General features: G+C 28.7%; 4 protein-coding genes across 5 annotated transcripts; 2 read left to right on the top strand and 2 right to left on the bottom strand.

Moving 5' to 3' along the window:
* Positions 1-845: 845 nt before the first annotated feature.
* Positions 846-2191, bottom strand: LOC100789033 (uncharacterized). The gene has a single exon (XM_003526202.4). The coding sequence runs from the start codon at positions 2022-2024 to the stop codon at positions 1542-1544; it is 483 nt and encodes a 160-aa protein (XP_003526250.1). The 5' UTR covers positions 2025-2191; the 3' UTR covers positions 846-1541.
* Positions 2192-11065: 8874 nt separating this feature from the next.
* On the top strand, positions 11066-15675 carry LOC100784795 (probable receptor-like protein kinase At1g80640). 2 transcript variants are annotated; one of them, XM_003527733.5, is made up of 10 exons: positions 11066-12036; positions 12168-12323; positions 12506-12756; positions 12881-13013; positions 13357-13420; positions 13500-13596; positions 13736-13838; positions 14572-14690; positions 14792-14881; positions 15219-15675. In XM_003527733.5, the coding sequence occupies exons 1-10, from the start codon at positions 11946-11948 to the stop codon at positions 15351-15353; spliced, it is 1239 nt and encodes a 412-aa protein (XP_003527781.1). In that variant the 5' UTR covers positions 11066-11945; the 3' UTR covers positions 15354-15675. The 2 variants fall into 2 exon arrangements, with proteins under 2 accessions (XP_003527781.1, XP_025984620.1); XM_026128835.2 differs by having other exon boundaries at positions 12165-12323.
* Positions 15676-19715: 4040 nt separating this feature from the next.
* On the top strand, positions 19716-20444 carry LOC121174976 (uncharacterized). Its single transcript, XM_041016079.1, has one exon. The coding sequence runs from the start codon at positions 19716-19718 to the stop codon at positions 20442-20444; it is 729 nt and encodes a 242-aa protein (XP_040872013.1).
* Positions 20445-22410: 1966 nt separating this feature from the next.
* On the bottom strand, positions 22411-23033 carry LOC100306305 (60S ribosomal protein L39). The gene is made up of 3 exons (NM_001361070.1): positions 22949-23033; positions 22739-22842; positions 22411-22660 (listed from the first exon to the last, which is right to left on the bottom strand). The coding sequence occupies exons 1-3, from the start codon at positions 22949-22951 to the stop codon at positions 22612-22614; spliced, it is 156 nt and encodes a 51-aa protein (NP_001347999.1). The 5' UTR covers positions 22952-23033; the 3' UTR covers positions 22411-22611.
* Positions 23034-23450: the final 417 nt, after the last annotated feature.

Below are 23450 nucleotides of genomic sequence, written 5' to 3'. Positions count from 1 at the left end.
TAAAAAAAAAAACTAATAAGAGAGAAAATTACTCCAAAATAAGTATTTCTAAGAAATATATATATTATATATAATAAAATTGTTAACTTGTATAATAATTATTTTTAAAATTGTATTTAAAATTATTTTTAATTGATTTGAGGTGAAATGTTTTTAGTAGTATGTAAAAACTAAAGTCTAATACATAATAAAATCATTTTTGCATAGAATGGCCGATTCTCTGAAAGAAAAAACAATTTTTAAATGTTTGGTTTAGAAGAGAGAAATGAAATAAATAAAAATTAAACAAAGATAATTTAAAAAAGAAAAAATAGTGATATGTATTGTTGTTTGATATAAAATAAATAGGTGAGAAATCAAATGAAAATAATATCGTAAAGTTATTTAGTACGAACAAAATAGGAATTATAATATTTTGATCCTACCAGCTGGTAACTTATTTGATTTATTTCCACTTAAAATCATATGCACACCAAATCTCGAGATAATATTTTTATTTTTGTCTATTAAATCGAACATAGCATTAGCATATCCCTTCCACTAGAACTACACGATGGATTGGCAAGAATACGATCAAAAGGTTTTGTGTGTGTTTGAACCCAAATGGACGTTCAAGGAAAAGTAGCAATATGTTGTTTCTCACAAAACAGTGCTTTAGAACGTATGCTAAACGGTAAAACAAACATAGTAATTTGTGGGATAAGGTGTTAGGACAAGAGAGTGACAAGATTTGATATAAAAAATATGGTTAAGATTGATTTTAAAGATGGAGATTGTTTGAAGTCAAAATGTCATATAAAGGAGAGCTTAGAGCATTCAACAGGAGTTATGGCTACCATGGAACATAATCATTACCTTAGCAAAATTCTTCTGGGATAAGCAACAACAAGCAAATAACCATATAAAAAAAAAAAAAAATGTCAAAGCTTACAAAACCTCCCCTCTAACTTCATAACAAGGCTTAGCAACATCCGAAACTTAAATGAAATTCGCTTTCCATTGTTCAACACCTGCTTAAAGAATGAACAAACTTATTGGAATCGAGTAGCGGCCAATCAATATCCACAATTTCATCTTCCTTTTTTCTACATTTGTTTGATACATTCCCATTAAAAAGACAGAATAACAAATAACAAATGAATAAAATCATAAACTACTTTCTTCCTTGTATTCCATATTCCATTAATTAAAAGATAAAGTCGTAAATACAAATGCTAATAAAAGACATAAAAATACATAGTTGAGAGAGGAGGAAAGTGCTTCTATATCCTAAATACTTACAAAGCATTAGACAGATATACAGAAGCCCATTCCATTAAAGTAATAATTAGCATCACAAAGTAAGGAATCTAAAAGTATGAACCCTAATTCCAACAGTAGCATGTATGTACGGCAATCTGAAGAAAGTGCTAAGCAATAAGAGATTTGCACTCCTGACTCGACCTTCCCGCTGAAAAAATAAGAGAAGATCAAGCACTACAGCACCCCAATCACCAACAACCTCCGTTCAAATCCTCGTTCATTCACAAACCGACACAGGTTTAGGGAAAATCAAGTCGCAGCATTTCCCGTAAGTCACTTGTGGCCTCACTCAGGGCCGCGAACTTCTTAGTGATGAAAGCCGGTAACGGAACGGAGCTAGGAGGTGGAGACATCACCAACATCGAATAGCCTGCATACAAACCCTCTACAGTTGAAGTTAAGCCCTTTTTTACAACGGTTTCCGTCTTCTTCTCGACGGATTCCGTCTGCGGCTGTGGATCCGGCGTCGTTTGGGACAGCAGTTCGCCGCGTTTGAGTATTTTGACCTGACCCATGACAAGCTGCTGCGGCGGCTTGTTGTTGACTTGGGATTTCGAGGATGTTGTGGGCCGAGCTGGGCCGGGAACGGGCCGCTTCTTACGGTTTCGGGAAGTCCGATGAGACTTGGGGTTCATGCTGGGAAAGTGAGGGATTATGGTCTGGTAATGAGTAGATGGTTTGTGTGGGAGAGAATCTTGAGGGTAAAGAACGGCAACGCCCATCTGTGGAAGAGAGAATTGAAGCACAGAAAGATAGAAGGAGGGTGAAGAGACAAGTTGAAGAAGAAGGTAGGGTAAGGGTATTTATTTATTTATGAGGAAAAAGTTGAACACAGATCTGTTCTTGTTTTTTGGGCAGAGTGAATTATTGGTGCTTCTCCTTCGATTGGGTCCCAAGTACACGTTACCTTCTTCCTTCACCCTAGTCAAGTCAAATAATAATTCAAACTAAATAGAATCACAAAATATTTTAATCTTTAGATAAAAATAAATGATTTTCTATTCAAACTGTTGTCTTGCTTGTGGAACTTGCTTTGATTATCTTAGGGGCATACTTATTTCATAATATGTAATGATAAATCCTTTTTTTATTATTTTTTATGTGACGGCCATTTTTATTAGACATTTTAATTAATTTTTCAAAACAATCGTTCCTTCTTCTTTTTTATCTTAAAGCACGGGTATGTGCATTCAAGCGATATTGAACGACTATTTTATTCATCTTATTAAAGATTATAATAGGAATTAAGTATTAAATACTTAGTTTTATTTAATAAACTTTCTTCCTATTACCTAGTTTGTTTTAAAGATGTCGTTGAATAAAAAAATGTATTTTAACGTGTTACTGTCTTTGTTGTGGATATTCTGAACCTTGGAGGATAAACTTTAATTTTTCTGGGAAAAAGAAAATAATTATATTTGAATATTATACATTGTTTACTTCATTATAAAATATTTATTTCTTAAATTTAATTAGTATTTTTTAATATGTAATAATTAGTTATATATTCTCATCTTCTCACCTAATCAAATAGTTTTTTATTTATATTTTTTTCTTTTTTCTTTTTTGAGTGGGAATTTTCCTTACAATTATTGAGAACATAAAGGTTTGTTATTATCTGGTGTCCATTTTTATCCCCAATAATTATAATTTTTTTAATTTTCAGTTTTTTTTTATAAAAAAAACTTTGTAGAGTATACTAACAATTCTGAGATTTTGTGGAATTAAATAAACACTATGTTTTTTTACTCCTACAGTCAGCCCTCTTAAATTTTTGAAAAATATAATTTGACAACTCAGTAGACATTACACCAATCCTCTTGATTGTTTTAAAAGTATTATACCGAAATATCGATTGTAAATGTTTAAAAATAATATGGGATAGTATGTAATTTCACAAAACTTTAAGAGAGATTAGTTTAATATATATTCATGAATGTAACTTTCTAAGATATAAAAGATATCCGAGAAACATTTTAACTTTCTAACAAACATTAAAAAAATATTCTTACTTTTATATTCTCAATAATCTAAAAACATTTCATAAAACAAATATCTCCTTATATTTAAATTTCAAACTATTATTTTGCCTATTGATCTACTGTGAAAAAGAATAATGATGTACTATATGGCCCAATCCTGTTAGTAGGTTGCTTATAAGCCCGATAACAATTTAACTTTGACAAACAAATATGAGATTTGAACTTAATTTTAAAATAGTTCACATATTATTTACACTTATATTTATTTAAACAACTAAAAATTTGTTTTTCCTTTTGTCTATTGACATTGAAAAAAAATGATGTAGCGGGGAAGTGTCCGTGTAAAATTGTACTTAAACAAAACTTAACGTGTAGCATTAATGCCACGATGATCTTTAAACTTGTAATTATGTGTAAGATTTTTTATTAATAAGAATGAAAGATGTGACAAAAAAAAATTATAACAGTTACACCCCTCCTTTAATAATGAGGTGATTTGTGAAAAATATTTTTTGAAATTTTTATTAACCACAAATCTTTAAAAATAATGGCTGATGGTGGCCATTTGACTATGGGCCCAAGGCCGAAATGCCATGAAGATTTTCGTTTTTTCCTCAAAGCCAGGCCTTATGGTACGGGCCCATCTATGAAAAGCCGTACATTGGTGTTTGGTCCGAATGAGGCCTTAAAATATTATGATCCTGTTGGGCTGTTACCCCTTTCATATACATTTATAATCAACATAAATCCAAATATATAAATATTTATCTAAAATTATGATATTTTACCCGGGTTCTAAACGATCTAACGTGAATTCAAACACATCAATAATATCTCTTTAGAGTTACTTAAATACTCACATCAAACTTTTGTTTATTGTGTGTTTGGAAACACGTTAGGAATCAATAGACTGTATATTTCTAAAACAACTAATAATTTTTTTTTGTTAAATTTAACGTGATTTTGCACTGAACATGAATGAAAATTAATACTGAAACAACAAATAGTCATTTTTCATACTCACGTGTTGTTGTTGATGCAATGATGGAAACCTAAGTTGGTCTAGCTCCTGTGATTTTTGAATCTGTTTCACTGGGTCTGATCAAAGTATGTCGAATGGAGCAGATTGTTATTATTTTTGGGATTAGCAACATCATTCGAGACATCAAGCTGCTATATATCTTCATATTTCAGATTTATCCAATTACTGAAAACTCGAATTAAAGGAGAAACTTCGATTGTGATTAAGAGCTTCCATATTGAAAATTTGTCCAATTGTAGAATTGTCTATTTTCTTTATGCATTTATTTAGATATACTCAACTAAAGTAGTTGAATGAATGATATATATATATGTAAAAGCTTTAAGTACTAGGTCATATTTTTTTTTCAACATTAATAAAAATTGGCATGTCTTTTATCCCTCACAAAACACTCATATGGATTTTTCTTTTCAGCACGTTGTTGAAATTACTCAAGTTTATGACGTTAATCAGATGATATCACCTATAATCTAGTGTAATTTTTCTATAAAAAAATGTTGAAAAACACACAAAAAAAAAATACTAATGCACAAAACTGTGTCAGCGATTGATGTTGACTGTTGCAGATACAAAATAATTTGTTTGGTTTGTTAATACTGCATCTATCATTGCGTGTTTTGTTTGGACGAATAAGAAAGAGATTGAATTCAATGGCTTGTTCTAGTTGAGTGTAGCTAGCAACGGGTCGAACTTTAAATGAATGGGGTTAGGATCATTTAAAGCATGACAATCTGGGTATGTGTTGCATTGCATGATTGAATCCGCAACAATACATGTATAATTAACTGTAATACATCGTTTCTTGTCACTTGAATAAAACTCGATTGATTGCTTTAATGCTTAATCTCTTTGATTTTAATTCCTGTGAAAAAGACAAGCAAGGCGTCTTAATCTCCCGAAAATTAAGCAACTGATGAAGCAAACATCGATCAAGTCCTCTTAGACTCATATCACACACACACTACGGGTTCCTCATATATATTTAATGCCTCAGGACAATAGCTCTTGTATAAGTGTATAGTATTACATAAGAAATAGATATGTAACTTATTTAAGAATTATATTTTCATTCAATTTTGATGTTATTATTTATTATTGACAAAATATCGTCATCACAGATTAAATATTATATGTATTGCTGTTTTTTTTTTTATTAATATACTAACTTTTAATTTTAACTAATATTTTAGCTTGTGCATTTGACACACTAGATATTTTTCTCATATAATTATAATTATATATAGTTCATAAGAAAAGATATTTCTAGAACTTTATATTATAGTATTGTTAAATTTTATAATAAATAAATATGTTTGAACATGTAAATTATATTTTTAAATCTGTGAAAAATAATTTAAATTGTAATATAACGTTTTTAAATTATTGTACGGAAACAAATCCTTTTATAATTTCAATTCTAGTTAGTGTTTCTTATCTTGTTGAAAAATAAAATCTGAGTATTATCATATGCTTAGTACATATTAGTATGAAAGTAACACGAAATAATATATATTTTACCATACAACTATATAATTATTTTTTGAAATTTTTTTGGTCCCTCTCAGTTATGGATCCTGAACCGTGCGTCCTAGACTAAGACAAGGCTGGCCCCAACTAAAAAATAAAAAATAAAAAACATTTGCTTTCTACCGTGTTGAATTTATATAATATTAAACACCAAAAAATGAAGAAAGCATTAAAATGAGAGGAAGCTAACAACAACTATTGCGTATGTTCGTAAATAAGTGTCAGGAACTTGTAAGCTACCAACAACTATTACTTATTCAATAAAATTATTTTTGCTGGGAAAAAATGTTCATAAATAGGTTACGTTATTAAGAGGAAGAAAAATTATATTCCGTGTGAAAATAATTATCGGTGGGGTTTTATAGTCGGTGCTGTACTTAAAAGTATTTCTCTCCAATATGTCATTGTTAATGAGAAAATATTGCAAGAATAGAACAAATGAGATAGATATAACAATTTGTTTAAAGTACAAAATTTATTCATCTACGTGTACTCACCTACCACCATTGCATTAATATATTTGTAACTTACCCACCAAGCCACCAACCATTACATTAAAATGGTACAAATACTATTTGATATAAATACTAATTTTGTCTCTTATTCATTCTATTGTATAAAAGGAAGAAATAATATTTATTACTTTTTTCTCACCTTTTAACAATTTAACCAAACTCAATTAAAACAATTAAGTTCAAAACGTGACTTTTACATACCAAACATTCAAGAAAAAGAAAAAACACAAGTAGGAAAAGTGCATTTGAGAGGAAGTGAATATTTAAGATTTAGAATTAGTTTTTTCACTTTTTATTTTTAGTAATATTAAAAATTAAACAATTTAATTTAAATGTACTGACGTAATAAAGATTTTTAAAAACTGTTTTGCGGTTAGAATTGTCATATATTATAAGAATGATACTTTTTATAATTTTTGTAACATAAGATAATTTCTAATTATTTACCTGATGCAACTGTGTGAGTGGTCAAGAATGAGTAACATTTGATCTAATTTAAGATAGATATTTTAATTAATTTTTAATTTTTTATACTAGATGAAAAATCATTTGATTATTTTGTAAATAATTTTTTAATAATTTCTAACGTCTTTTAAAAACGTTACTTAAAAGTAGTTTTTTTTAAATACTAACTTTTAATTTTTAGGTTTTTATATTTTTTTTCTTTTTATCCTTGATATATTTATCAAATTTTTTATTTATATTTTTAAATAAATCATGATTTTATTATCTTTTAATTATTTTATACTTTTCTGTTATTTTAAAAGTTAATTTTATCAAATAATAATTATTTAATAAGTTAATTTTTCTATTAATTTTCTGCACCATAACTTTAATCTAATAAAACATGATTGGGTTGAGTTTGTTGTTTCCATTCCAACCTTAATATTAGGTTAGGTTGGTAGAATAAATAATAATATATTTAGAAAATTATAAAACAACAAATCACTTGTCCCCAAAATCAGAAAACAACGAATTAATTAAAATGTAAATTCATCTATCCAATCCAATACTATTACAAGAGAAATATATGTCTGGAAGGCATAATATACATCTCAAACAATACTAACAATTATTTTATTATTAACATAACATGTAGGTCATATTAGGTTGGATTAAGCCAGTTGGGAACTCATTAACTCGATACCCAACGTAAATTTAGTCGAGTTAATCAGAATAAACAAACCGTTACAATTGTTACAAGTTTTTTTATTTTTGATACATACAATTGTTACAAGTTTGCTACAGCGTTTCAATTGTTTTCATTTCTAACAGTTCTTACAAAAAATCTTTAACACATACTTAATTTTGATTTGAATTTTGAGGCATTTTTTGAAATATTTTATTTGAAAAATAATTTTTTAAAGATTTAAGTTTTATATTTTGTTTGTGTGAAGATTTTTATGATATGAAGTTATTAAAATTCACTAAAATTATAATTTTAAAGTAATTATTATAAAATTTAATAATTTTATCATAGCAGTTTTTTTACCAGATAAAAACCTTTTACACTACTGGTAAATTCTAATTAAATTATTTTTTAATCTAATAAAATGCGTTTTTCTATTTTTTATTGAAAACGTAAGTTAAAATGTAGATGAACCAAACAAGACCCTAGATTGTGATTTTTTGTCAACATTCGATATGTATGATTTATTCGATTATGACATAGTTAGCTACGGGGCACTTTCTATCACTATGCCAAGTTGAAAATCACGTTCATTGCAGAATAATGATATTTCACTTTATTTTGAATTGGGGGCTTGCATAATTTTTTTTTAGGGACGGGAAATTAATTTCTACACTTTTTAATAATAATACAATTTCTAATATAAATTTAATAAATAAGATTTATTTAAGCACAACTTTTAATTTTATTTAGCTAATAAAACAAAAAATTCTAAAACAAATGAGTCCCAAAGTAAATTGATTAACGTGCTTCGTTAACAAAGTTCAAACCCATCCTCTACCTTTTGCAGTTCGTTTTTTTTTCAACGAATAAGAATAGGGCACTGGAAATACCCAAGTAAAGATACAAAGAAAGAATGTATATACAATACTTTTTTTCGTAATTAACTTTACATTGAGATCAAATCTAATAATTTCAGTCAAAAAAATAAAATAAAATAATTCTCTTACCTGAACACGAATGCATTTGTTATAAGAAAATCATTTCATTTTTATTTTCGTTCAATTCATATTAAAAGTGAGATTCCGACTAAACAAAATATAGAATTTAATAATTAAGGATATATAACTCGATTGATTGAACAAAATATTTTGAGTTGTTGAGTAAATTTTCTTATATATTTTTTCAATTTTTAAGAATAAAAAATATTAAAAAAAGGAGAGGAAACTTGAAGTAAAGTTTTCGGATGATTAGATGGTAAAATCAAATTGATTTTTTTAATAATTTGTTTTTGGTGAATATCAGATTCCAATTGAACCCCTCATAATGAATTTATTATTTGAGTTTAATTAGTAACAAATCTGTATAAACATTAACAACCTAACATTCAACCAGTACTCCAGTAGGTGTATATATCCTTGATATGAGCGACTTGAAGATGTTAGGTGTAGCACCATTTTAAAATTAATTATAGCATTTTCTAAAAAAAGCAAAAGAGATATAAATGTTCAGCATAAAATGAATGCATGTATAAGAATTAAGAAACACGACCTCCTTGAAAAAAAAGAAGAAGAAAACATATAATTTATTTACTCTGTGACTCTCTGTATATGTATATGTAAACAAGGGAGTAAGATTAGCTTCATAGCTTCTTTTTTAAAAATAAAATAAAAATAGATTCATCGTACACTCCCTTTGCTACTTTGATTTATCGATGTCTTTTATGATTTTTGGGATATATTTATTTTTTCCATTAACTTAACCATTTAAATATAATTTAATGTCATGTATATATAATTATATATATAATTATAAATACAGGTTATTAGATTATATTTAAATGGCTAAAATTAGTTCAAATACATGTAATTTTAAATAATCATATAATTACTAATTAAGTTTTAATTTTAACCATTAATATATAACTATATTTTTTTTAACAGAGAAAAATAGGAAAGATATGCTTTCGGGTATACGACTATGCGTTCAAAATAAGCGTTAAGGTTAATTATATTTTTTTCCCTAAACTATTTGCAAAATTTCCCTTTAGTCTCTAAACAAAATTTTAAACTATTTTGATACTTATATTTTTCACTCATTAAAATTTTTTGGTGCGACTAACAACATTGATGATTAGCTTGTGACTCGTCACATAAAAATTAGATAAGAGTAATCATACATTGTTTTTTATAAACTGTGTTTTTAAACTTTCATATATTTAAATTAATTAATGATATCATACTAGTTGATGAGAACTTAAAAACAATTTAAAAAAAAATACATATAATTATTTTATCAATTTTTTTATGATGTAATAAATGACTTGATTGTTAATGTGATTATTAAGTCATTGATTAACATTGTCACTCAATAATAAGACTAAAATTTTTAATAGAGGAAAAATATAGAAAAAAAATTAAAATTTCTGTTTAAAGACTAAACTTAAAATTTGACAAAAAAATCTAAGAATTAAAAATATAATTAACCATAAGCGTTATGTCACGTCCAAAAAGAAATTTCGCCGAGTCTTTATATGTGAAAACAAATATATAGGTTGAATTTTATAATAAATTACAATTTTAAATTATTTTGAATATCTTAAAAAAAACATACACATTATCATAGTATATACAAAATGGGGGTCGATAATAGCCATATATCATTTTACTATTTTTCTAATTAGCAGTGACCTAATGTGGCATTTTGCTTAAGACTTTGTGGTTCCTTTAAATTAGAAAAAATGGTGGACGCATGTGATTTCTTGCTCGTCAACGGTAAACGATTAAAATTTGGTTAAATTACATAATATATGATGTTAAATAAACATGTATAGTTGTATGCACAATTGACCAATACAAAAGTTGGACAGAAAAGCACAATGTGAACTCTGGAGTATGGATTATTTACGAGAATGGGTGGTATAAACAGTTCGTCGGGGTTTCTCTCCACCACCACCCACTCTTTCTATTTCTTTAATACAGAGAACAAGAATTCCTCGCAATTGACTTTCATATATAAGTGAATGCTATTTCTAGCAACATTATTTGAAACTTTTTTACTAAGCAAATTTCGTATACAAGTCACATTATATAAAACATGAATCCAGTTTATCTAGTCAACAAATTAAAAAGGCACCAATGAAAAATAAAGAAAAAGTTATGCTATAGCAGTAACTTAGCGTTTCCCTACACTAGCTACTACAAAGTAAAACAATTATCTTGTGTGACATGTTAATTCACTAAACATTGAGATCCAGATAAGTTTGAAATAGCTTTCATGTTTTTTTCTTAAAAAAATTATTTGATCGTACAAACCCTTAAACTAAAAGTTAAAATAATTTTAGTTGTTAATGAAAAAATCAATAGTTAATATATGTAGTACATTACTACATTAGTTACTTTTTTCACTTTTTCTTCGTAAAAAGGAAAATAAAAATAAAAAGACATGCATGCAATGATGATTATTAGAAGGCCACGAAGACAATGTCCAAACGGTGACATGTTCAAAATAATCATTTACTCTGTCATTTTATTTAAGAAGGTGCAGCTGTTTGCAGTTTCTTGATCAGCATTTTGGAACCGCCAAACACTTCCAGTCTCTGACTCTTTTCCTTCTACCTTCGCTGATCGACCACTGGCGGTGCATCAACCTTATAATAAGAAACCAAAAACACAATTGACAAAAAAATAAAATAGAAAACGAAGAAGAAGAAGATGTTGGTTCATGTTTGCAGTTGACAAGAACAAGTGCACATGTTTGTCGTGTGATTGCCGCTTCACCTCAACATTCAATTTCCTCTCCCCATTCTTCCTTCTTTTTTCCTCTGCACAGACAGCGATATAATAATGTCACATTATCAAATATTACCGAACACATACATTAATTTGATAGAGTTAACATATCTTAAACAATGGTATAAGGCTGTGATACGTTTAGATACAAAGGAACAATCTATTTAGTATAATTTGTGTTTGATTATTTTTTTTGTATAAAATCTATTTAGTTTAAGATTCATAATATATGATCCAACATTTTTTTTAATAAGAGTTATTTTAATTTAATCAAAGACTGTTAGAATTTATATTCTCATAAAAAGAGTATTATTACTCATAATAATTTTTATTTGGCTGACGCAGAATTATCTTTGGTAGATTTGGTCTGTTTATAAAGATAAGTCTCAAATTAAAAAAAAATCAAGAAAGAAAAGAGAGAGACACTGAGACAAAGAGAGGTCTCAAAAGAAGATTCAAAAGGTAACAAAAAAAGAGCATGCTTTTTGAAAAACCAAAAAGCAGTTGAAACCTTGGAGATCCAGAACAAAACAGAACACCCAATTAACATTAACTTCCAAAGCCTTAACAATTCACAACACACACACACTCTCGAGTCTCTCCCTGTCTGCTTTTGGCTCCACATATCTCCATCTCCATGTTTTCTTACAGCAAACAATGAAAATGAAGCTTCTCCTCATGCTTCTTCTTGTTTTTCTTCTTCTTCACCAACCCATTTGGGCTGCAGACCCTCCTGCTTTCTCTCCAGGTACTCATTTCATTCAACTCTCTCTCTTTCTCTCATCATTTGGATCCTTAATCTTTGTTAAATTATTGGTTTTTAGCTATGAATATGATTCTTTTCCTTTCTGGATTCTCACAACTAAACTACTGAAGCAGGGGAGGAACAGCATCACATGAATAAGAAAGTGGTAATAGCCATCGTCGTAGCCACCACTGCACTTGCTGCACTCATTTTCACTTTCTTATGCTTCTGGATTTATCATCATACCAAGTATCCAACAAAATCCAAATCCAAAAATGTTCAAAGTCCAGGTATGTATTTATTTATTTATTTATTTATATTTTCCAATGTTCCATTTATCATATTCCTGTTTTTTTTTTTTTGTTTTTGTTTTTCTTTTTCAAGAAGCAGCTGGCTTCGATATCAAATTCATTCTAGATTCTTGAATTTGATTATTATTTTTTTCCTTGTTTCGCTTTTTTTGAATGCGAAGATGCAGAGAAGGGGATCACCTTAGCACCGTTTTTGAATAAATTCAGTTCCATCAAGATTGTTGGCATGAACGGGTCTGTTCCAATAATTGACTATAAGCAAATAGAAAAAACGACAAACAATTTTCAAGAAAGTAACATCTTGGGTGAGGGAGGCTTTGGACGTGTTTACAGGGCTCGTTTGGATCATAACTTTGATGTTGCAGTCAAGAAACTACACTGTGAGACTCAACATGCTGAGAGAGAATTCGAGGTAATAATGATCACATATTACTTATTCATTTGTCGGTTCTCTGTTTTCACTCTCTCTCTCTCTCTCGCTATCTCTGTGTCTCTCCCCTTTCTATCTTGTATTGAATGGTGTGATGAATTTGCAGAACGAGGTGAATTTGTTAAGCAAAATTCAGCATCCGAATATAATTTCTTTACTGGGTTGTAGCATTGATGGTTACTCGAGGTTCATTGTCTATGAGCTGATGCAAAATGGATCACTGGAAACCCAGTTACATGGTAAAATATTGCATTTCATGCTTTATCTTTATTTGCGTAGTAGAGACACTTTAGGACCTGATTTTGTATCCAAAATCTATTAAATTTTGAAAATCGTTTCTAAAATATTTTAAAAAAAAAACAAAAATCAGAAAAGGCTATGAGATGTTTTCTTTTTTTCTTCTGAGGATTCAAAGGATAGTATTTAGAAAACACAAACGTGTTCCTGAAGCAAACACTTCCAAATGTGTTCAAAAGACAAACAAAATTTAGAAAACAGAAATGTAACAGTAAACAAACAAAGCCTTATTTTCAATTACCAAATTCTTATAGTGTCATTCCTTTCCAAAATCTTATGCTGAAGGACCTTCTCATGGCTCGGCATTGACTTGGCACATGAGGATGAAGATTGCTCTTGACACAGCAAGGTGAGTTTCCTTAACAATTTTTTTAAAATCTTTCTGATGTGTTTTATTGCAATTATATTAACATACTTCTGATGACCAGAGGATTAGAATATCTGCATGAGCACTGTCACCCTGCAGTGATCCATAGAGACATGAAATCTTCTAATATTCTCTTAGATGCAAACTTCAATGCCAAAGTAAGAAAATCGTGCTAGATTTTTTGCTATAAAAATTTATCTCCCTTTTCCATCACCAATTATTTTCATCTTTTTAATGTATTCACCTAAGTTTCTTATGTATTGGCATGCACGTACTTATTGGTGGTGGTGGATTCAGCTGTCTGATTTTGGTCTTGCCTTAACTGATGGGTCTCAAAGCAAGAAGAACATTAAACTATCGGGTACCTTAGGATACGTAGCACCGGAGTATCTTCTAGATGGTAAGGCCAACTAAACTTGTTATCATTATACGGCATATGCCAGATTATTTAATCTATTGTTATATATTTAATGTATTGTTAAGCCTTTAGCAAACCAGATTCAAGAAATTGATTCTTTTAGTCCTCCTTGATTTCAATGACGTCACTAGTTTAGGGTGGGTTTGAAACATATAACCTGTATATCTTGTTTTCATATTGGACATATAATCATATACCTGCCCTGTTGACATGCCACTTTTATACATTATTAAAATTGACTATGTGATAAAAATTGAATACATCTAATAACAATTTTTGTAGTTACAATGTCAAGCTTTTATTTTCCAACCAATGTACTACACTTTATCTTGTCAAGCGTATGTCTCTCACTTTAGGGGTGGAATTTGATTCTTGTCTGAAAAATGTGAAACATTAGAAGGTTTTAGTTTTACTCAAGGGGGAACACCTATAAGCTTTCTATTATTCATTTTAAAATTTGAGATGATTTCCTAATGGCTCTAATATGTTTTTAACTGTTGAGAGGGATTTCATTTCAATTGAAGTGGATATTACTATTTCTTTAGATATAAATGATATGGGGTCACTTTTCCAATGATTTCTTAATATTATCATGGAGAAATTATGGCTTGGATTCATACGAAAGCAAGGTTCATGTACCTACGTGAAACTCATCCATACCAAAAACTTCTAGAATTAATTATTGAGGAAGTTGCAATTCAATTATTTTTTACAGGTAAATTAAGTGATAAAAGTGATGTGTATGCTTTTGGGGTTGTGCTATTGGAGCTCCTACTAGGAAGGAAGCCAGTGGAAAAACTGGCACCAGCTCAATGCCAATCTATTGTCACATGGGTATGGACTACTTTTAATTTCATGAAGTCAAAAATTCAATTGGGTTGCACCCATATAAGTATGGAAAATAACATAAGGTACATAACTATTTATGATTGCAGGCCATGCCACAGCTCACGGACAGATCCAAGCTTCCAAACATTGTGGATCCAGTGATTAAGAATACAATGGATCCCAAACACTTGTACCAGGTTTGTGAGCTGGAAGTCAAAACTCAAGACACATTCTCCACTTTTATTATTTTATATTATATTATCAATGATGTTGCTAGTATTAAGTACTCTCCCTAAACTAAACAAATTCACCTTAACATCGTAAATCAATTGACGTGGAGTTATTCTAATTTAATTAGAAGTCTCAGATTCAAATAATAAATATGTAGTTGTGTTAAATATTTGAATGATAAATTTTGTAGTTCATAATATTCTTACTTAATTCGAACATGATTATTTTTAATAAAAAAAAATACATGTTTTTTAGACCAAAAAAATGCAGGATCTCTTAAATGGGTTTTTTTGTACTTTTTAGGTTGCTGCTGTGGCTGTGCTGTGCGTGCAACCAGAACCTAGTTACCGTCCACTGATAACAGATGTTCTTCATTCACTCATCCCTCTTGTTCCGATTGAGCTTGGAGGAACACTAAGAGTTTCACAAGTAAAGTGATACACGCTAAACTGTGTTAAACAAGGATATGATTTGAGATTATGATGCTCTGCCAAAACAGATTGGTTTTGCCAAATACTCGAAATTGCAAATAGACCCACGTCAAACGTACTATAAGGAGATTCATTCGGGAAGGATGTTTAGCTTAAATAGAGAAGAGCATTAGATTGTTAATAACAAATGTAAAGAAGAAATTAGTTTCGCTTTGGTGGGGGGAAATTGCCTAGAGTATTGAATTTGTATAAAATTGGATCTGATTGTCTTCCATTCCATACTTTGGGTGTATGAAATTCAGTACATAAAGCAAAATATTACTACTAAACTCTTAATCATTAATCATAATATCATACAGGTTAAATTGTAATTTTATTCCTTCAATAATGTTAAAATTGTAATTCTAATCTTTTTATTCTTAAATCAAGATATTTAATTTTCTTATTTTTTATACTAAATAATTTTGGTCTTTTAATATATTAATCATCTAAAATCAACGTTGATTTTGATATGAGATATTGATATTGATGTGGAGTTTATATAGGCTATTGAGTGTTAATGTGAGAAAGATTAAATAAAATAAAAAATAAAAAAATTTATTGTCTTTCATTCTACACTTCGAGTATATAAAATTGAGTACATAGAATAAAAATAATATTACTAAACTCTTAATTATTAATCATAATATCATAAAGGTTAAATTGTAATTTTGATCTTTTTATAATTTTAAAAAGGTAAATTTGATCTTTTCATTTTTAAATCAAGATAATTAGTCCTCTTATTTTTCATAATAAGCAATTTTGATATGATATATTAGTATTGATGTGAAACTTATATAAGCTATTGAGTGCTAATGTGAGAGATTAAATAAAGTAAAAAATAAAAAAGTATATTAATAATAACAATTGAACTCATAACTTTTACATTAAAATTATTTTCTATGTATCATTAATTAAGTGTTATTATTTTTTTCTTCAAATTATTAAAATTTATAAATTAAAAAATATTTAACATATACATTTTTTTAATATCACTATATGTTTTTATTTTGAATAATGTACATATTCTAATTTTTTATTTTACTAATTTATAATTAAATTTCATAAATTAATATATAAATTATTTACATAATTTTATAAAATTAATTTTAATGCACAAATTATTTACATAAAATTAAAAATATTTATATATATTAAATATTTTTTAATTAAATTTTAATCATTTGAAAAAAAATAATAACTTTCAACTAATAATACAAAAAATAATGTTAACATAATTAATTAAACAAAACAAATATCTTAGTATTTTATTGTTTTGTCTACAAATTAAAGCTTACAAGTTCAATTTTTATTAAGACACATTTTATTTTTCATTTTTTTTCACATGAGCATCATGTTAATCCTTTATATAAGTCTGTTTGACTTTAAATAATCAATTAATAGAATGATCGAAATTGCTTATTATATAAAATAGAAAGGCTAAATATTTTGATTTTAAATAAAACACAAAAATTATAAAAAATTAAAATTACAATTAAACCTATCGTATAATACAGTTACACATACAAAATATTGTGATGAGAAAGAAATCAGAAGTCGAAAAATTATGGTTCGGCTCATTCTGTGCTTTTTTCCGAAGCCCAAGTTTATGCTCACGATAGACAAATTAGGAAACTTGATTGGAGTTCTAACATGATAAATAGTCCAAAGATCTGGTCGAGAGACCCATTCTGTTAGAACACATTAATTATAATCCATGTGATTTTAAGTGGGGTTAACAAATATTGGTTTATGTACTCATGGATAGGTCCAGATTTTGCCACACCTTGTGATAAAACTTGATTTCTTGTTTTAACATGTTATATTTATCCTTTATTATAAGATTTTTTATAAAATTTGTTTGTCTCTTGTTATAAGATCTTTTACTAATTTTTATATGTATTTATTTATTCTTTTATATTTTAATTTAATTATTCTCTCTTCAAAAAAGTAATTTTAAAATCACAGCATTAATAATTAACAAATTTAATACAATATATATATTATGATCTTATAATTAAAGAGAGAGAAAGTAATATTTTATTTTGCCACTCAAAAAATATTGGGGTTGACAAATAGTGTTATGAAACCTGGTTTGGTTCGGTTAGTCGGATTAGTCCAACCGGGATTTGATGACTTAACCGGGGTGGATTCACTATTAGATCGACCCCACAATTGATTCACGATGACCTGATCAATTCGACTGGTTAGGTCATCGGATTTCAGTTGGATCGATTCGACCCAACCGATTTTATAAAAAAAAAATTGATTACCTGCACAACACCGTTTTGATATCTTATTATTATCAACAATTGTTATTTTGAATTTTAGAGTATGAATAAATTTTTTTAATCAAATAATGTTAATTTTAGAGTATGAATACATATATATAATTTTTAATTTTTAATATATACCAAATTAAACTGACCCAATTACTGATCCACTAGTTGAACTAGGGACCCACTAACTTATTACCTCAACTAAATTAATGACCAAACCAAAATTTATTACATTATTAACAAATAAGACATCTGGTACACAGTATGAAACTCTAACTACAAAATACAGAATGATGCCACCTCTATGCACCATTCATTTACCTGAGTTTTTTTAGTTTTAGTTTTTAATTTTTTTTTCTGGTAGATGTATGTACAATTTTTTTTTCATTTTTTTTTATCCTGGTATATATTGCCCAAATCAAAATGAATAATCCTAGATAACGTGATTCTTTAATCCATGAGTAAAATTTCTGCATCTTAACATCTTAATGGTTAAACATGATACATGAATAAGTTATTATAATTTTTTTGTTATTTGTCTTTAATTTTTACATATAGTTTTTTTCTTTACAAAAATCTATGAAATATTTGAAAATTGATTACTTAAAAAAACATTTTAAAATAATTCCAAATACATTTAATATCCTGTATTTGAATTTTCTAATCATCTTATGGAAGGTATTAACTAAAATTCCAATATTTCATAGAAAAATTTATCAAAATAAATTTATTGAATTAAGTGATTAATTGAAAAATAATTAAATCAAATTATTCATCTAAACATTCCTAAACTGTCAAAACTTTATTTTTGTTTATATAGAATAGTATTATTTATACTTAATAAATATTGTTTTTTAATGCAATCAATGTTATTATTAAAAATTCACTGATGCATTTAATGTTATTGTTAATTATTTGTAATGACAAATTATTATTATTATTATTTAATAAATGTTGAATATTTTTTTTGAAAATTGTTATTTATACAATAATTTATACTATAAATCATACAATAAAAAGAGAAAGAGTGAGAGGAGAGACAAGTCTAAGATGAATCAATGATGTGAAAGAGAGAAAAGGAAAAAAAAAAATAATATCATATTAATTGTTATATAAACAACAAAACTCTTCTTCTTTCCTTTTTATTTATTGCATAGCACAATCTAAATGAGGTCATTAGTTAACTTATATTTGTAGGCGTGTAAATTTTTTTTATATTACACGTTTATAATTATAGTATTGATGAAAATATACTTGAAACAAAATTATGAATTAGAATTTGACATATATAAAGTCTCATTATTATGTTCACATAAGTAAAAGCGATTTATTTAATAGGAGAATTTATATTAGATTTTTATGATATGTAAAATTCTCTTGAATGGTCAATAACCACACATCACAAGCAATATTAATCTTTAACCTAGTGGATTAGAAGATAACCATAATTTCTGACCAAACATAAAAAAGATATACATTTAATTGAACTTTTGGCTGCATGTATGATTTTGATATTTTATGTTTCATCTGTAATAATTAGATCATTTGTAACATAATTGTGTAAGTTTAACTCCATTAGTCATTGGATAAATATTTAACAAATTTCCCGTCATTATTTTATAAGGAAAAATGTTTTATTTATTTAAGATTCCAAAGTCTAAAATAATATTTATTACAATTTTCTCTATTAAACCCATCAAGAGTCTGAAATAATATTTCAAATTCAAATAATGATTTCATTTTTAATTATTTGACAAAATGTATTCCAATTAAATTACACTTGAATTAGTATAGGATGCACCTTAATTATATTTTGTGTGCTTTACGCGCTTACCAAGTATAACACAGTGGTTTGCTACTAATTCATGGTCGTGAATTCATATCTTTCTCACCCTCAATATTCTAGCATTTCATTTTCTCCCCTTCTCTGCTAACAAATGATGCCCTTCATTACTAAGGAAGAATTCTACCAATTTTACAAAAAAGACCGTGAAGTTTTCTCATGCTTGGTCATCAAATTGGCTCGTAACCCAGCCCAATCTCTTCTAGTCATGGCCTTGTGGCTTAGGCTAGAAAACACAGGATTCCCTAATGTTATTTCCAAATTGGCCAGTCTTTTAGACACACTATTCAACGCTCAAGCCAACGAAGCTGAGACTTGCTTGAAGTGGTTGGAGTTAGAAAATGCTCCTGTTCCAAATAGTGGTAGTTTGTCGCTAACCTCAACCTTAATTCATGGAGAAACCTCTCTTCAACTCTTCAGTCAGAAAAGGTTCACTGCCATAACTGGTATTAAGAGTATTCTTAACAAAATATGTGCTCGAATTTTCACTGATATTTTACAAAATATTTTGTGTAGCACTGGCACAGTACTACCTAATACTTATAGACCTTCGATTGTCCCTGGTTTTCCTCATCCACTATTTGGTCCCTTCACTATACCACCAATAAATTTTGTGGAACTAGATTTGTCTGACCCAAAAATATGGGAAAATAAAGGACCATGTGATGATGTCACAGATGATGACAAAACTATGTTTGTAACATTTTCTAGAGGAATTCCTGTTACAGAAGAGGAGGTGAGACATTTATTTACAAACTATTTTGGAGATTGTATCAAGGTTTTAAACACGGGGAATGCAGACACAAGTGACCAAGTTTTGTTTGCCACAATGGTTCTGAAAAATGTGGAAACAGTTGATAGAATTCTGAATGGAAAACATATTGCAAAGTTTCAGATCAATGGAAAACACATCTGGACTCGCAAGTATGAGCAATGAGACTAAAATTAAAGTTACCCACAACTAGAGGCAAAGCACATATTTTCCTTGTTAATTTTTTGCTCGGTTTAGTAAAACACTACAAGGGGAAAGACATTGTGTAAAAGGTGTGGCTCAATACACAAAAAGTTTTGTACTAAATAAATTCCTCTGTTCTATTATATAATGTTTTAATTTTTGTTACACCTTATCTTTAAGTGATGGAGCCACACATGCAAACATACTGAGCTTTTATATGTTGCTTCAATGAATTTTTTAATTTATTTCTAGGTTGATATTAGAAGTTGAACTAAATCATATTGTCCATAATTAGCATTTGACTACATTCGGGATATATAATTATAATTTAAAAATCTTTCACAAATTAATATTTTAATGTATTATCTTGTACAAAATTTACTGCATAATTATTAGACATATAATGTTCCACAAGATAATTACAAGACATACAATGTTTCATAGGATAAATAAGACTTACGATCATAGGAAATTATGATCTCTATTCTGAAAGCCCCTACCACTGATGCAATCTTTATATCCAGACTTGGTAGAGAGCAGCTGCATAGAACAGCCAATCCAGACAAGCAATTGGGAATGAAGATGCAATCCTATTTCCGTATTACTGATTTTGTGTAATGATCGTATGCAATGCTATGACACTGAACAAATTCTCAAGCAAGTTCAACAACTACAATCTGAGCATAGCGCCCCATTCAACCACAAATGGAAGTTCCAAATGATACCCCCAACCGGTATTTGTCAACAGTCATGGAGGAGAAAGAAAATATAGGGATAAACAAATTGCAATTTACAAGAACAGGATTTGGATTGGTGTCAAGGAAGAGACCGTTATCTTAATTTCAAAAGAGTAGCACCCTAACAATACCACGGAAAAGGAAAACATGGGGTTAAACGAACTAATATTACAAAGACCCTAACATACAATAGATTTGAATTGGGGTCAGGAAGAGCATCCCGTACTGATTTCAACAGAGGGTAATAAATTGGCAGAGGAAAATACCACGTGAAACATTTAACCAACTAGTCATGAATGAACATGTAATTTGAGCACCTACTTGAGACAAATTAATCAAAATCTGATCCATAATATATTTTAATTAAATTTCTGACATGCATGATACATAGCAAAAACAGAAAGTAGAATTTGGAAATTCCAGTTCTAGTAACTTTGTATACCACATAATACTAACACATGCCAATCAAAACAGCAATAATCTAGTGGAAGATAAAATATGCACAAAATATCACCAAATCAAGTCTAAACCACAATCCATGATAAAACAAGTTGAGAGGAAGAAGAAGACACAAACTAGTTGTGCTCAAGATTTATGAATTTGGAATTGAGACAAAACCCCAAACACATTTGTTAGTTGACATTTTACAATGTCTACATTACCGATAAACCAACTTCGCCTCCAACCCATAAACCATTCACATAAAGTCTATATCAATTCATCAAATTCTAATACGTAAAAAAAGAAGAATAAAACCTAAAACAAAAAAAGAGTGACAGATCCTAGAAAAAGGGTACAAGAACAGAAGACCACATTTTCAGTAAAGACAGAACACAAACTATATTGAAATATGAAAGCATAACAATTCACAAACCAAACTATCTCATCTCATAGAGAAACAAATATTACTTGCATCATGCCAGTTGTAATTGAGATCTTACAAATCACGATGTCAAAAATGATGAAGAATCAATACATCGTAGCCTACCCATTGAAGTCAGTTTTGTGAGATGTTTAGATTTTGTCAAAAGCATGTTTCTGCGTAAAAATTTGCCAGAAAACTCAATTTTCTAGAAGCGCAGAACTTAACAAGTTTAACCCAATCTTAAGTTTGAAAACTTAAATCCAAACAGGCACTAAGTCTCGTATCTATCATATGATAAGCGCAAAAAACATAGGAATAGCTAAAGAATATTCAACGCGACAAAAACTAAACCAAACGCAAAGAATTCCAAAATACTTTTAAAAAAAGGTGACCAACACCACCATTAGTCTGAACTACAATAAGTTCCTTACACAATATAGTCTTGGAACAAAATGCAAAATATTAAAATCTCCAAAGCATTGTTTTTGGCTCAAGAAAATAAAACACTAATTAATTGGATAAACAGAACCGAGGCAAAGCAAGCACCTCAGAATCCAAGCTTGGTGCGACGCCAGTGACGGCGCTTCGCGTTGTACCTGAAAGGAAAACGGAACCGTCAGCGAGAAAAGCGAAACGTAACGGAACCATTAAAAGGCAAGAGGTAGCTTAAGTACCTGATGGTGTTGTCGGTCCTCATGCGGATCCAGTAGGGGATAGGCCTGTTCTGCCTCATCTTCTTCGCCAACTTCTTCTTGATTCTGAATGTCTTGTGCGACGGCTTGCAAAAAAACATGTCACAAATCGAATGCCAAAAGCGTAACAGGACCGTTATCGCTGCAATTACAAATTGAAAGTTAGGGATTGAGATTTGGATCGACGAGTACCATTTTCGCTTTTTCTTCGGGGGCTCGACTGCACACCGGTGAGCGAAAACCCTAATAACCAAACCCTACGGAGGTGCACTAACTCTCCTTCTTTTATACCTAAATAGTGGGTTTTATTGTTATTATGTTTTTTTTTTATTGTAAATTAAAAGTAAAGTAACAGAAAATGAATTTTGCTTGGCAATTGGGTCGGGCTCACAAGATTCACTTAATGGGCTATGGGTTTGATCTTACGAATATTCATCTATAAAATAAAATTAAAAAATTGTTTTTATGTAAAAAAAAATGCAATCAACTTTTATATACTATGAAAACGTGTTTTAAAAAAAATTAAATTACTTAAAGAGTTGTAAAATACTAAAATCTAATAAATTGACCTTTAATAATAGTATTTTTATCATTGTTTTATCATTATTATTGTAATATATCAAAAAAATTATTTATTACTTTATCTAAATGCTTAAGTTAAATAAAATCCATTCAATTTAATTATCTGAATTAT

This window comes from Glycine max, chromosome 6 (genome assembly GCF_000004515.6).
Source record: "Glycine max cultivar Williams 82 chromosome 6, Glycine_max_v4.0, whole genome shotgun sequence".
Taxonomy (NCBI): Eukaryota; Viridiplantae; Streptophyta; class Magnoliopsida; order Fabales; family Fabaceae; genus Glycine; species Glycine max.
Note: the sequence above shows the minus strand (reverse complement) of the source record. Positions and strands in the feature narration are given on the sequence as shown.

What these genes read in the sequence shown, in the direction of transcription:
- LOC100789033 (XM_003526202.4), bottom strand. Translation starts at nt 2,024, where the DNA reads ATGGGCGTTGCCGTTCTTTACCCTCAAGATTCTCTCCCACACAAACCA.
- LOC100784795 (XM_026128835.2), top strand. Translation starts at nt 11,946, where the DNA reads ATGAAAATGAAGCTTCTCCTCATGCTTCTTCTTGTTTTTCTTCTTCTT. An exon ending in CCCTCCTGCTTTCTCTCCAG is followed by an intron (nt 12,037 to 12,164) that starts GTACTCATTTCA and finishes AAACTACTGAAG; the next exon opens with CAGGGGAGGAACAGCATCAC. An exon ending in GCCAATCTATTGTCACATGG is followed by an intron (nt 14,691 to 14,791) that starts GTATGGACTACT and finishes TTATGATTGCAG; the next exon opens with GCCATGCCACAGCTCACGGA.
- LOC121174976 (XM_041016079.1), top strand. Translation starts at nt 19,716, where the DNA reads ATGGCCTTGTGGCTTAGGCTAGAAAACACAGGATTCCCTAATGTTATT.
- LOC100306305 (NM_001361070.1), bottom strand. An exon ending in AGGACCGACAACACCATCAG is followed by an intron (nt 22,661 to 22,738) that starts GTACTTAAGCTA and finishes TTTTCCTTTCAG; the next exon opens with GTACAACGCGAAGCGCCGTC.